The 12,043-nt window shown below is 42.0% G+C and overlaps 2 protein-coding genes across 12 annotated transcripts in view; both read right to left on the reverse strand.

Annotated features, from left to right (window-relative positions):
* LOC114641732 (zona pellucida sperm-binding protein 4-like) overlaps positions 1-12,043 on the reverse strand; it is a 144,982-nt gene that overhangs the window by 45,879 nt on the left and 87,060 nt on the right. For 2 of the 11 annotated variants that reach the window (XM_051927512.1, XM_051927508.1), the window contains exons 2-6: positions 11,611-11,732; positions 11,451-11,523; positions 11,220-11,378; positions 10,960-11,147; positions 10,635-10,732 (exon numbers count right to left, since the gene is read on the reverse strand). In XM_051927512.1, the coding sequence (XP_051783472.1) occupies positions 10,635-10,732; positions 10,960-11,147; positions 11,220-11,378; positions 11,451-11,523; positions 11,611-11,732 (640 nt within the window). Of the gene's footprint in view, positions 1-10,634; positions 10,733-10,959; positions 11,148-11,219; positions 11,379-11,450; positions 11,524-11,610; positions 11,733-11,813; positions 12,021-12,043 lie in introns of those variants that run through there. The other 9 variants (XM_051927515.1, XM_051927516.1, XM_051927505.1 and 6 more) reach the window with 8 other exon arrangements.
* LOC114641560 (zona pellucida sperm-binding protein 4-like) overlaps positions 9,025-12,043 on the reverse strand; it is a 126,638-nt gene continuing 123,619 nt past the window's right edge. Inside the window, exons 14-15 of the mRNA XM_051927445.1 lie at positions 9,285-9,367; positions 9,025-9,165 (exon numbers count right to left, since the gene is read on the reverse strand). Of these exons, the coding sequence (XP_051783405.1) occupies positions 9,044-9,165; positions 9,285-9,367 (205 nt within the window). The 3' untranslated portion in view covers positions 9,025-9,043. The remainder of the gene's footprint in view (positions 9,166-9,284; positions 9,368-12,043) is intronic.

Raw genomic sequence — 12,043 nt, forward strand, 5'->3', positions numbered from 1 at the left:
ATCATCGTCTCGTCATCGCATTTCTTAGTCACGTCCTCTGACCGAGCAAAGGCAAAATTAGCGCCCTGCACCCAAACGGCCAGACAGAAAAGACACCAGAAATCCAAACGCACCATGCTGTGAACACACCAAACAGGAACACGACATAAAGTAAAGAGCGCGCGCGCGGGTTTAAATCATCGGCGGCGGCGGCGCGCACAGGTGACTCATTAGTGAGAAGGCGCGAGAATGGAGCGCGGGAAATCGGCGGCACTCCAACTGCTCGTGCGGCTTTACTGACCAATCAGCACGTCACGGCATCGGACTGATCCGTCCAATCGAAGACCGTGTAGAAGTGACCGCTCTGAGGGGCGATCTGTCTGATAATTTAATGAGGGAAATCAATAAACATTAAGGAAGAAAAGAGACGAGAGATGTGAGAACTGCGAGTATTTCTAAAGAGTGGCTTTGTAATTCTTTTAAAAATCTTGTAAATTTATGCAGACATATTTTACTGGTTTATCGAAGGTGGAAGACTCCCTGGTCTATTTCTCTTTATTGCCGCTGGTCAACGTTATTGGGGGTTTATGCAGCTAAGTTTTAAATGCAAACCTTTCAAATTGTTTTATTTTGCATACATAGTTTTATAGAAACTATATCATAAAGATTAACGTGTTGAAAAACAATGGACAAATGACACTGTATGCAGACTGAGCGATGTCTCACTGCCGTTTTAGGGATCCCGTTTCCAGGAACTGAAGAGCTTTCATTCTTCGTGTTACGAGTCCCAGAGATGGACTCGATTGGAGTTAAGATGTTGATGGAAGTAGAGGCAGACCGTCAAGAGCATTGATGCTGTATACAGAATAGAATTGCAACAAGAAAGGCTCTGATCATCCGCTGTAAATCTTTAAAATGAACACTTTCACTTACGAAATAGAGAGGGAATGCCGTTTTTTTCTTGAGATTACTAGTGTTGTTCAGGTGCACCACTGAAGGTGACTACCTTGTCTCTATTTAATGTATTCTTTCCCCTTTGTCCTTGTCTACTGGTGTTATTTTTTGAGTTCTTACTGTTTTCCAGTTCTCTATAGCATACACTGAAAAAAAGGTGATGATTCACACTTAATATTTTCAATCTGAACCAATATAATTTTTTTAGCTTATTGATCCCACAATTTTTAAGTTGAGGCAAATCATTTAGAGTGATTGGGTGGAATTCACTTGTTTTATACTAAATCTATTTTTTAAGTTGTTCTTCTTTTTTGGCAGTTGGAAAGCCATCATGCTGGAATGTTTGACCAGAAGAAAAAATACAAACGGCCCTTCAAAAACCGCACACGAACAAACTAAAATATTAAGTTAACTGAAGTGGGATTTGTACGTTTATTCCCTCCACCATAACTTACTTTGGTACAAACAATTTTTTTTTACTTTGCGATCTGAAACCAAATATTTCAAGCTACAACACTAAATGATTAATCTTAAGTTGCTTGAAACAGAAAATGTAAGGTGAATGAACAACATCAATGTTATACTTTTTTCAGTGTACAGCAAACTACTTTATACTTGTGTGGATGGGCTGTGCAAGAAGAAAGTTAAGCCTGTAGCAAATATTTACATTATTTTTTTGTTGTTGTTCATGTTTTTTTTTTTTTTTTAAATATTTTTATTTTATTAATTTTCATTGTAATCATTCCATACAAACAGATCAATTTATAACCCAACAAATTTGAAGACAAATCAAACCCCACCCCTGAGAAGGAGAGCTTAGCTAAAGGAAAATTGCTTTAAGCTTTTTAATAAGGCAACATTAAACAAAAGAAGGGGAGAAGTAAATATCTATATAAATAAGAGATGGAGAAGGGAGTTAAATGCAATAATAGTTAATTATCTTATTCTAAAATAATATTGATTAAATCCTGCCATGTTTTGAAAAAATTTTGTACAGATCCTCTAACTGAAAATTTGATTTTTTCCAATTTCAAATAATATAAAACATCAGTTTCCCACTGACTTATAAGAGGAGAGTTATGATTCTTCCAATTTAACAAAATAAGTCTGCGTGCCAAGAGTGTAGTGAATGCAATCACCGTTTGTTTGTCCTTCTCCAATTCAAGTCCATCTGGAAGGACACCAAACACAGCTGTTAGTGGGTTAGGAGGGATTGTGATACTAAGGCTGTCTGAGAGGCACTTAAAAATTTTTGTCCAAAATGATGTTAGTTTGGTGCAGGCCCAGAACTTGTGACCCAGTGAGGCAGGAGCTTGGTTGCAGCGCTCGCAGGTTGGATCCTGCCCTGGAAACATTTTGGACAGTTTTAAGCGAGACAGATGAGCTCAATATATAATTTTTAGTTGAATCGAGTGAATTCTCAGCTTTGCTACCTTCCACTCCTTTTCTGATATATTGATTAAGAGATCTTCTTCCCAATGTCCTCTTGGATCTTTGAAAGGTAGGGACTCTAATAAGATTTTATATATTGCGGAAATAGTGTTTGTTTCCTCGAAATTGAGCAGTATTTTTTCCAGCATTGTGGAGGGTGCAAGGAGGGGGAAATCGGGCAATTTCTGTTTAACAAAATTTCTAATTTGAAGATAGTAAAAGAAATGTGTAGCTGGGAGGTTGAATTTTGAACGTAATTGTTCAAAAGATGTAAATATGTTGTCTATATAAAGATCTCTGAGCATTTTAATCCCAAAACTTTTCCAGGTATTAAAAACTGGATATACTTGCGAAGGTTGAAAGAGGTGGTTCTCTTGTAGAGGTGCCACTGATAAAAGATTTTCCATCTTAAAATGCTTTCTAATTTGGTTCCATATTCTGAGTGAGTAAAGCACAATTGGGTTATCAGTATTTTTGCTATCACTTGTATTTATTGGAGAGCAGAGCAGGGAGTATAAAGAAGTACTACAGGATTTTACTTCTATTGTGGACCAAGCCTGTGTGTGTTCATTTATTTGTGTCCAGGTTTTTATGGCTTGTATGTTTGCTGCCCATTAATAAAACTGAAAATTAGGTAAAGCCATGCCACCTTCTGCCTGAGGTCTTTGTAGGGTCGCTCTTCGGATACGTGGGTGTTTTGAGTTCCAAATGAATGAGGTTATTATTGAATCTAACTGTTTAAAAAACAATTTATTGATATATATTGAAATGTTTTGAAATAAAAAGAGAAGTTTAGGAAGGATATTCATCTTAACAATGTTAATTCTTCCGGCTAGAGTGAGATGAAGGGTTGACCATCTATACAAGTCTTGCTTATTTTTTTCCATACAGACGCCAAAATTTTCTTGATAAAGAGCTTTATGTTTACTTGTGATATTTACCCCTAGGTATTTAAACTGATCTGCTATGGTAAAAGGTAGGGTGTCTAATCTAATATTATATGCTTGTGAATTCACTGGAAAGAGTATACTTTTATTCAGATTAATTCTAAGACCAGATATCTTTTGAAATTCTGTTAGTGCTGTTAAAACAGCGGGGACAGTGTTTTCTGGGTCTGATATATATAAGACCATATCATCTGCATATAGAGAAATTTTCTGTTCCAGTCCTTCTCTGACAATCCCCTTTATCTGATAAGAATTTCGGCAGTGAACCGCCAGTGGTTCAATAGCAATTGCAAACAACAGTGGCGACAAGGGACATCCTTGTCTGGTACCACGTTCTAGTTTAAAGTAGTCTGAGCAAATATTATTAATACAAACTGAAGCTTCTGGATTGGTATACAGTAGTTTGATCCAAGCACAAATATTCGGGCCAAACCCAAATTTCTCCAATGCAGTGAAAAGGTAATTCCATTCGATCATGTCAAATGCCTTTTCTGCGTCTAATGATAGTAATATCTCTGGGGTGTTTGATTTTGCTGGTGAATATATAACATTAAACAAGCGTTGGAGATTTGAAGATAGGTGTCGGCCTTTAATAAATCCAGTTTGATCTTGTGATATTACCGAGGGCAGCACTTTCTCCATCCTTCTAGCTAGGAATTTTGAGAGTATCTTAACATCATTATTCAGGAGTGAAATTGGTCTATATGATGCACATTGTAACAAGTCCTTATTTTGTTTAGGAAAGACGGTGATTAATGCTTGTCGAAATGTTTGAGATAGTATTTGGTTGTCTCTAGCTTCTGTAAATGTTGCCAATAAGAGTGGAGCTAGCTGAGTGGAGAATTTCTTATAAAACTCTACGGGGTAACCATCAGGGCCTGATGATTTCCCGCTTTGTAGTCACTTTATAGCGTCTAGTAATTCTGTTAGCGTTAGAGGTTTATCCAGTTCCTCAGCACTTAAAGCATCTATTTGTGGTATTTGTGAATTATCCAGAAATGCATTAGATTGCGTGTTGTCTTCTTTGGGCTCAGTGGAATATAAAGACTTATAGTAATCTCTAAATGTGTGCATTATTTTATTATGGTCGATGATTTCTTCTCCATTCTTGTTGGTGATTACTGGTATTGCATTGTGAACTTCTTGTTTATGAATTTGTTGAGCTAAAAGCTTATTAGCTTTTTCTCCGTGTTCATAGTAATGCTGTCTAGACTTATAAATAAGTTGTTCAGTTTCTTTAGTTGTTAAGATGTTAAGTTCTGTATGCAGGGCCTGCCTTTTCCTGTGAAGAGCTTCACTTGGACGCCTGGCTTGTTCTTCATCTATTCTAGTAATTTCATTTCTTAGCTCTGACACTTTCTTGGTTTCTAATTTATTTCTGTGGGAAAGATATGAAATAATCTGTCCTCTTAAGAAGGCCTTTAGAGTTTCCCAGAGTGTTCCTCCAGAAACCTCTGTGGACGTGTTTGTCTCTAGGAAGAAGCTGATTTGTTTGGATATAAATTCTGTGCAGTTCTTGTCTGCCAATAAAAGAGGGTTAAGACGCCATCTGCGAGGTGAGTGTGAGGGGCTTAATGATTTTAGCTCCAAGACTAGAGGTTCAAGGGTAAGGCAACAGCTTCCGTGGAGTAGCGGTAAGATTTGCTGACTTGTGATCAAGAGTTCCTGGTTCGATCCCGACTGCCTCCTGTTGTTGTTCATGTTATCGAGACCAGAGGTCCACATGCAAGTCCTGAGGAACTCTCAGATTCTCCTGGTTTTTGCTCACAGAAGTCACCTTTGTCCATGTAGACCAGTGCCAAGCTACTCCTGGCCTGCTACAGTTTCATGGGTTCAACATATCCCAACCACTGGGGCTCACTACTTGTGTACGGGAATCCAAAACCACTCATTTTAAGCGCTGGAACAAGTAAAAGCAGTGGAAGTGCAAAGGAGTAAAAAGGAATGAAAGAAACAGCAAAAAAGAGAGGAATAAAGTTGCACTGCTCTGATTGTGAATGCAGTGAGAAAAAGTCAAGGAAGCATGATGGACAGGGTCAGATTTCTGTGGAACAAAAGAACAGTCAGAACGTACAGAGCAGCTTTAAACGTACTGGTCATATTCACAGCATGTAAAGAAATTGGGTGTGGGGGGGGTGAAAAATTAATAACCTAGTGCCCACACCCCCCACCCATGGGCACCAAATCCTAATGAGAGATCATGCAGTTCATGACTGAGATAGACCAGTTGCAAGGGAGGATGCAGACATGTCTATCAATGTGTGAAACGATTACTGTAATCGTTTATTAACAAAAAGGAGCTTTAAGTGTGATGGTACAATAAGCAAGCCTCTGGCAGAAATTTGTAGCAGTTGTGGGAATGTAAAGATTCACACTATTGGAAGATGGTGATTTATTTTATTGTGGGGGACCCCAAGAGTACACACATTGTCATAGAGACACTGAGAAAGGGCGCAGTGAGTCAATAAATGATTAAATAGGTTAATAAAATAATGGAAAAAGAATGTACAATATCACATAAACCACATACACAATGACCCAGCCCATGTCCCCAACACCAAACACTAACACGGTCCACGACACTCTAGTAGAGCAAGGGCATTTGATGACGGATGTGTGAATGAAAACCCCTTTCCTGAAAGCTATGTGAAGTTTTTGTCCTACCAGGTTCTGGAGGTGATATGGGGTTTGAGGGCATTGGGAGCACTACCCCAGATGAAGGCATATCTAATCAGTATAAACTCAGATGGTCAAGCAGGGATGTGTCGGGATCCAATTGTGTGTATAAGGCATTTTAAAACAAATGGATGATCGCTGTCCCCCCCAGCCATGCCTTACATTCCTTTGTAAAATGCCCTGCCTGCTGAATCTTCTTCCCAGTAGCCCCTGCCACCTCCAAAGCTATCCAATAGAGTTATACCACTGGGAGATGTAGGACATTTTAAGTAGTGCTGCTACAAATTATCATTAGATATGGTCTTGTAGAGTGCAATGTTGTAGTAATGGTGAGATTTTTTTTCCGCACTGCCAGAAGAGTGGGAAACAAATACCCACAGAACAATCATCCGTGTCCTGCTTGGCCACCTCCATAGGACAAAGACTATCAGAAAGTCCTTGATTCTCCTTTCTTGCTTATGCTGCACTGTTCTGCATCCTATCCCATCCCAAAAGCCCTCATGTATATAGTGACCCATCACTGTTCAGCCCCACTCAATTAAATGCACACTATCAGCAGAATTGAATTACCTCCACTGTGTGGAACTCACCACATGGTCATTACTCCCACTCCCCAAATCAATGATGTGAAGAGTACACCACATCCACCCTGCTACCTCTTCCCATGAGATGATCTCCACCTCCAACTGGTCTCTTCCCCCAGGCCTGTTTTTAAACTGTTGGAGTGGAGAGTGACTAGGGTCCACTGGAATCAGGGCTGCCTTAACCATGTGGATAGGACATCAAGGGTGGGGGGGATCTGGCACACCACAGAACGTTTCCATTGCCAGATATGCCATCAACCATATGCTGCAAATGGAGCAACTGAACCAGGTCCCACATTAAATGAATAGACAACAAAAAATATAGGAAGTAGGGGCTGGATGAATGCCTTGTCTCCAACCTTGCATGACACATCTGCTTCAATGTGTAGATTTGCTCAGATCAAAGACTTTGCAATTAATAAAATATATATATATATACTAGCCCACGCAGCATGCAAGAATAGGAATGGAACACAGTAAGAAAGGAATTCAGAAATCAAGAAGAAATACTTCTTAAAAGATGGAGTTGTGAATAGGTGTTTTGGTGGAGACGACAGACGAGTCGAAAGATCTAACCCTAGGAAAAGCCACGTACAACTGACTGGCTGAAGATTGGTTGTTGTCCATCAAAGCAAATCTTTGCAAATGTTTGTCTTTGGGACTTGTTGATAGTCATGGAAAGGAGCGTCTGAGTGGGAATTGTGTGCGTTTAAATGTAAAAGGGAGATAGGTGTTGGAAGGAAGGAGAGAGATTCAGAATTTTGGATAGCGATCAATTTGCACTCAATATGTATTTGGATAACGAGTGTTGTTCCGTTAAAGACCTTTTGATGGCATAATATTTCGGAGGAGCATAACTACAGCTCCCACCTTCAGATGAAGAATATGGGGAGGCAGGCCAGTTTTTACACACCCTCACATCTCCTGTGGGTACGTTAGTTGATCATTGGGATCATCACCGACCACTGTATCTACACTTTTGAAGGTCACTTTTTCACCCTGCATAAGATCAAGAAGTTCGTTAAAATATAGAGAATCATCATTTGTGATGCTCAGTATTGCTCTTGCAAGTTCTTGGGGAGTCACAGTCAAGAAATTAATATCACCGTAAAGTTGAGCAACTGGGTCTTGCTGTTGTGGTAAACATTGAGAAGGTATCTTGGACTTCCTGGAAACGTGGATGGTAATATTTGTACATATATTTTCAGCATTTGCTTGCAGTGCATCGGATAGTCCTTTGTATTGCTCCATGTGCAGATCCTGATGTAATCCGAGATAGTTGAGACACACGGGCCCTCTGTTTTAACATACGCATGTATGACGTACTGTTGGAATACTTTGTCGCTGGAGTGCAAAATCCTAAGTGTATTACTCATTGCTAATCTGTACGCATAAAATCAGCATTGAGTAAGCATTATTTGATTGGTGGTTTTTAATCGGGAACCAGTAAATCTTTGTGCCAACCAAGGTCTCCGCAAGGTAATAAAAGTGGGTAAATCAGGAAGACATTGTACAAAAACCATCGATAGAAGTTCATTTCATAACAAAGGCTTAGGAAACTGTCTCAGTATAACAAAAATAGTAAGGTGTCTGGGAGTCTGCAGGCAGCATGGGGAAGGATTTGGAAAAGGAATAGAGAAATGCAGTGTCGGCTGCATGTGGGTGGGACTGGTTTAAAGTGGAAGCAGGATGAACCAGAAGAGGAGACACAAGCTTGCACCTTTTGAAAAGCTTATGATTAATTTGACTGCAGATAGGGATACACCAAAATCAAGTGCTTAGGGCATATCACCCAGCCCTGACTGCAGCAATTAATCACAACCAACTGGACACAATGTCCACTTAAATATTTACAGTATCAGGAATTGCACAAAATTCAAGAAATCTGAGATATTTAAATAAACCTAAACACATTAAGCACCCAAAAAAAAAAAAAAAAAAAAAGTTAAGGGTGGAGGTTGAGAAGGCAATGGTTTGCGAAAATAAATCCAGAGAGACCAGTTGCTCCCAAGGAACTTAACCCAAGGCTAATCCTAGTGATAACTGAATCAAGAGCAAGGAACAATTCAAAACTAAGCAGGACACGTAAAGGTATGCATTACACTCCATTACAGGTAAACTAGTAGAAGTTTGAATGGTATAGAACCCAACTGCAATGAAAATCAGCGATCCATATGGTTCAAAGCGTTGGCCAAGGTATTAAAAAGGTGGTAGATCCACAAAAGTCACCCACCTCCACAGAATTACCCAATAGCATCTTGCACCAAAACATTGGGATCCTTACATTGTGAGGAAATGAACCCCCAGTGATCTTTCCTAATGGAGACTGGCACATGTCCTAGGAGTTGTGTGGATAGGAGACCCAAAAACTACATGCCAAATGAAGCAGCTCACTCTTGATTGGGTTCTATTAGAGCCAGTTGCCCAAAAATCAGACAATATAACCAGTCATGTAATCAAAACCAAATTTTATTAACATTTCAGATTCACTCGTTTCCAGTTCAACCTTCTTGCAGCGAGTACAGCCAAAATGAGCATCATCACCACAAGGGTAGCTGCAGCTCCTAGCACCAGGTATCCAGTGGGCAGAGAGGCTGTGGGAGAAGGCAAACAAAGGACATTTACTCAAAATTCTCCAGATCATGTTTTGCACCAAAGTATTTTGACCCAAGTAGTAACCTGGCCTAATAGGATGATCAAGATTGATCATTACCTTCCTGCTCAAGCCGGGAAGTTTCCACCTGGTCAGCCTCCAAGATTACAGGACCACTGTGAAGGAGCACATTCTTCCTGGAGCTAGAAATTTTTGCCACCATGTCTACAGCTCTGCCAAATCCTGAAAGTAGAAGGGGTAGAATTAAATCAAACCACCCACAGGAAGTAGCCAGATTGTCCAAACTAGTGACAAAGAAACCCCAACTGCTTGATTATCTAGCTGTTGGTCATAATCAGTCAAACATGTATTGCATTTTAAAAATGCAAATAAAGTGGTGGCTACTATGACTAATGCGTTAGAACAAAATGCTCACAGGCTACTCACTTCTTGCAGGGCAGCTCTGAGTACAGGGGTCTGTGGCAGAGGGATAGCAGGCAGCAGCAACACAGTAGATGAAGATCTACAGAGATTAGAGGGAGAAAAGGTCACCAATGTCAAAACCACACTTAAGTTGTAGTCTGCCAATAGGAATCCTAACAGTTTGGTCACCACACCATGGACACGCAATACACAAAAAACCCACACCTCAAGACCGTTTAGATGCAGGTCCCACCCCACCCAGGCTGGCCACAAAAACCAACCTTTTCAGCCAAAGCTTGCTGTGCTACAGGGTCCACAAAAGCAAACATCTCAAAGACAAATCTCTTGTAATGACTTGGGTAGGCCACTCCAGATGTGCTGTCCACAGTCACCAAGCTGGTCAAATAGTTGTCCCCTGTGTATGGACAACTGGGCAAAACAGATGCTGCAATTAGCACTGACCGGACACCCGGTATACCCCACCATCCCACAGGGTGGTCACCTACCCATTCACCAGAAGGCTCCACTGGGGCTGGCTGGAAGCAGAAGGTCCTGGGGTGACCCAGCAGTCCCCAAGAGTCAGAACAAGGTTAGGGTCAGTCCTGTTCACAATGTGCACTTCCACAGCCACAGGATCCCTCAGAGTTTTGGTCACTGGGTAGTCCGCATCCACATAGTAGGAGCCATAGGACGGATCTGGCCATGGAAAGGAGGGGGCATTTAGCAGCAGTCACACCTTAACGCAGGTTGAGGTTTTTGGTAACCAGATCATGTAGTTAAGATTTTTGCTTTCTAGTCACCATGGGAATGGCACCACAAACCCACAGTGACCCCACCCCATATAGTACCTGTTGCAATGACCAATTCCAGGTCAAATGGCCCTTGCTCTACTACTGGAAGAGGTGGCGCCACAGTATACACCTCAGCCTCCACTTGCACGTCCTGGCTTCCCGAGTAGGTGCACTGGAAGAACAACCTGAGGAGAGAAACACATCATAGCAGGTAGAAGACATTTAGGGTTAGAGGAAGCAGGTTCAGAAGCCTTACTTGTAGACACTGTCCCTGGTGATGGAGCCATCTGGACCACTCCTTACAGTGATGGCAGACGACATGGTGTTCTGGTAAGTCACATTGCCACCAGCCATCTGAAATAAGGACAATACAATCACTTCTGGCCACCAAAAAAAGGGTGGTGGCAACAACCTTTAAGTCTGCAGCAACACATTGCTCTGTGGGTGGAGCATTTTTAGAGCAGTCATTTAAATGGGGCGATTGGTGTAACATTGGAGACTTGCCAGATCTTCTCCGGTTACTTGCAATCAGTAGCAGGAGATCCCACTCTACTGCTAGGTATCCCCGGATGGCATCTCACCTGAACTGTGCTACCACAGGCACTGACTGGAAACTGGTACATGACAAAGCTGGACAGGCTGGTCACAGGGCTGCAGCTGGGGGAACTGCTGTCCACCAACTGGATGGACCCAAGATCCAGGGGAGGAAGGGTCACATTCTCAGACACCACCACCACAAACTGGCCATCCAGGGTGCACTGCACAGTCACTGGCGAAAGCAAACAAGCATGAATATCCAGTAGCAGCCACCTTTGCTCACTCACACCCCCCAACCACTCACCATCATTGGCATAGTAGCATGGACTGGTGCTGCTGCTCGAATCGTAGCAACAGTTGTTGGCTTCACAGTCAGCTTGAGTGATGGATGAAGACCCTCCACAAGGGAGTTTCTCACTGTCGGCAACTGTGCAGCTCTCTGCAACACTCCCAGATCGGCGAGCTGCAATGGTCAAAAAGGCCAATTAGAAGATGGCAAAGCCACTTGGGGTGCTAGCACAGAAGAGAAGCATACCTGGCTTAGGGCATGTTAAGGTTCTCACATTTGATCTTGATCCAACAGCAATGGTCACGACATACTCGGAGCCCTACAGAGAACAGGAGACGCTCAAAACCCCCAGTACAAGAGCTGGATTAAAAGTGCCACCAACGACTACAGCGTTTGCGCTACTCACCTGCTCAGAGACGTAACCGTACGGGGATAACAAGGGCACTTTTAGTGTGGTGCGGCCAGACTTCACACGGAAAACGACTCCTGGGAGATCTTTGGTCACCTTTACCAGTCCGCCTGTCGTTTCTGAGAAATAAAGAGATGTGAACGACGTGTACTTGAAAACGTAGACGCGAAAGTCTGTGATCGAGAGCATGCCGCACTCACTCTGGAGAAACACGAGCGGAGTGCCAGCAAATGACAGCATCATCGTCTTGTCTTCGTCGTCGCATTTCTTAGTCACGTCCCCTGATCGAGCAGATGCAAAAGGAGCGCTCGCTATCCACACGGCCAGCCAGAAAAGACACCAATAATCCAAACGCGCCATGCTGCGAATGCACCAAACAGGAACACGACATAAACAAGAAAGGGCGCGCGCGAATTTAAATAGTCAGCGG

This window comes from Erpetoichthys calabaricus, chromosome 5, assembly GCF_900747795.2.
Source record: "Erpetoichthys calabaricus chromosome 5, fErpCal1.3, whole genome shotgun sequence".
Classification (NCBI taxonomy): domain Eukaryota; kingdom Metazoa; phylum Chordata; class Cladistia; order Polypteriformes; family Polypteridae; genus Erpetoichthys; species Erpetoichthys calabaricus.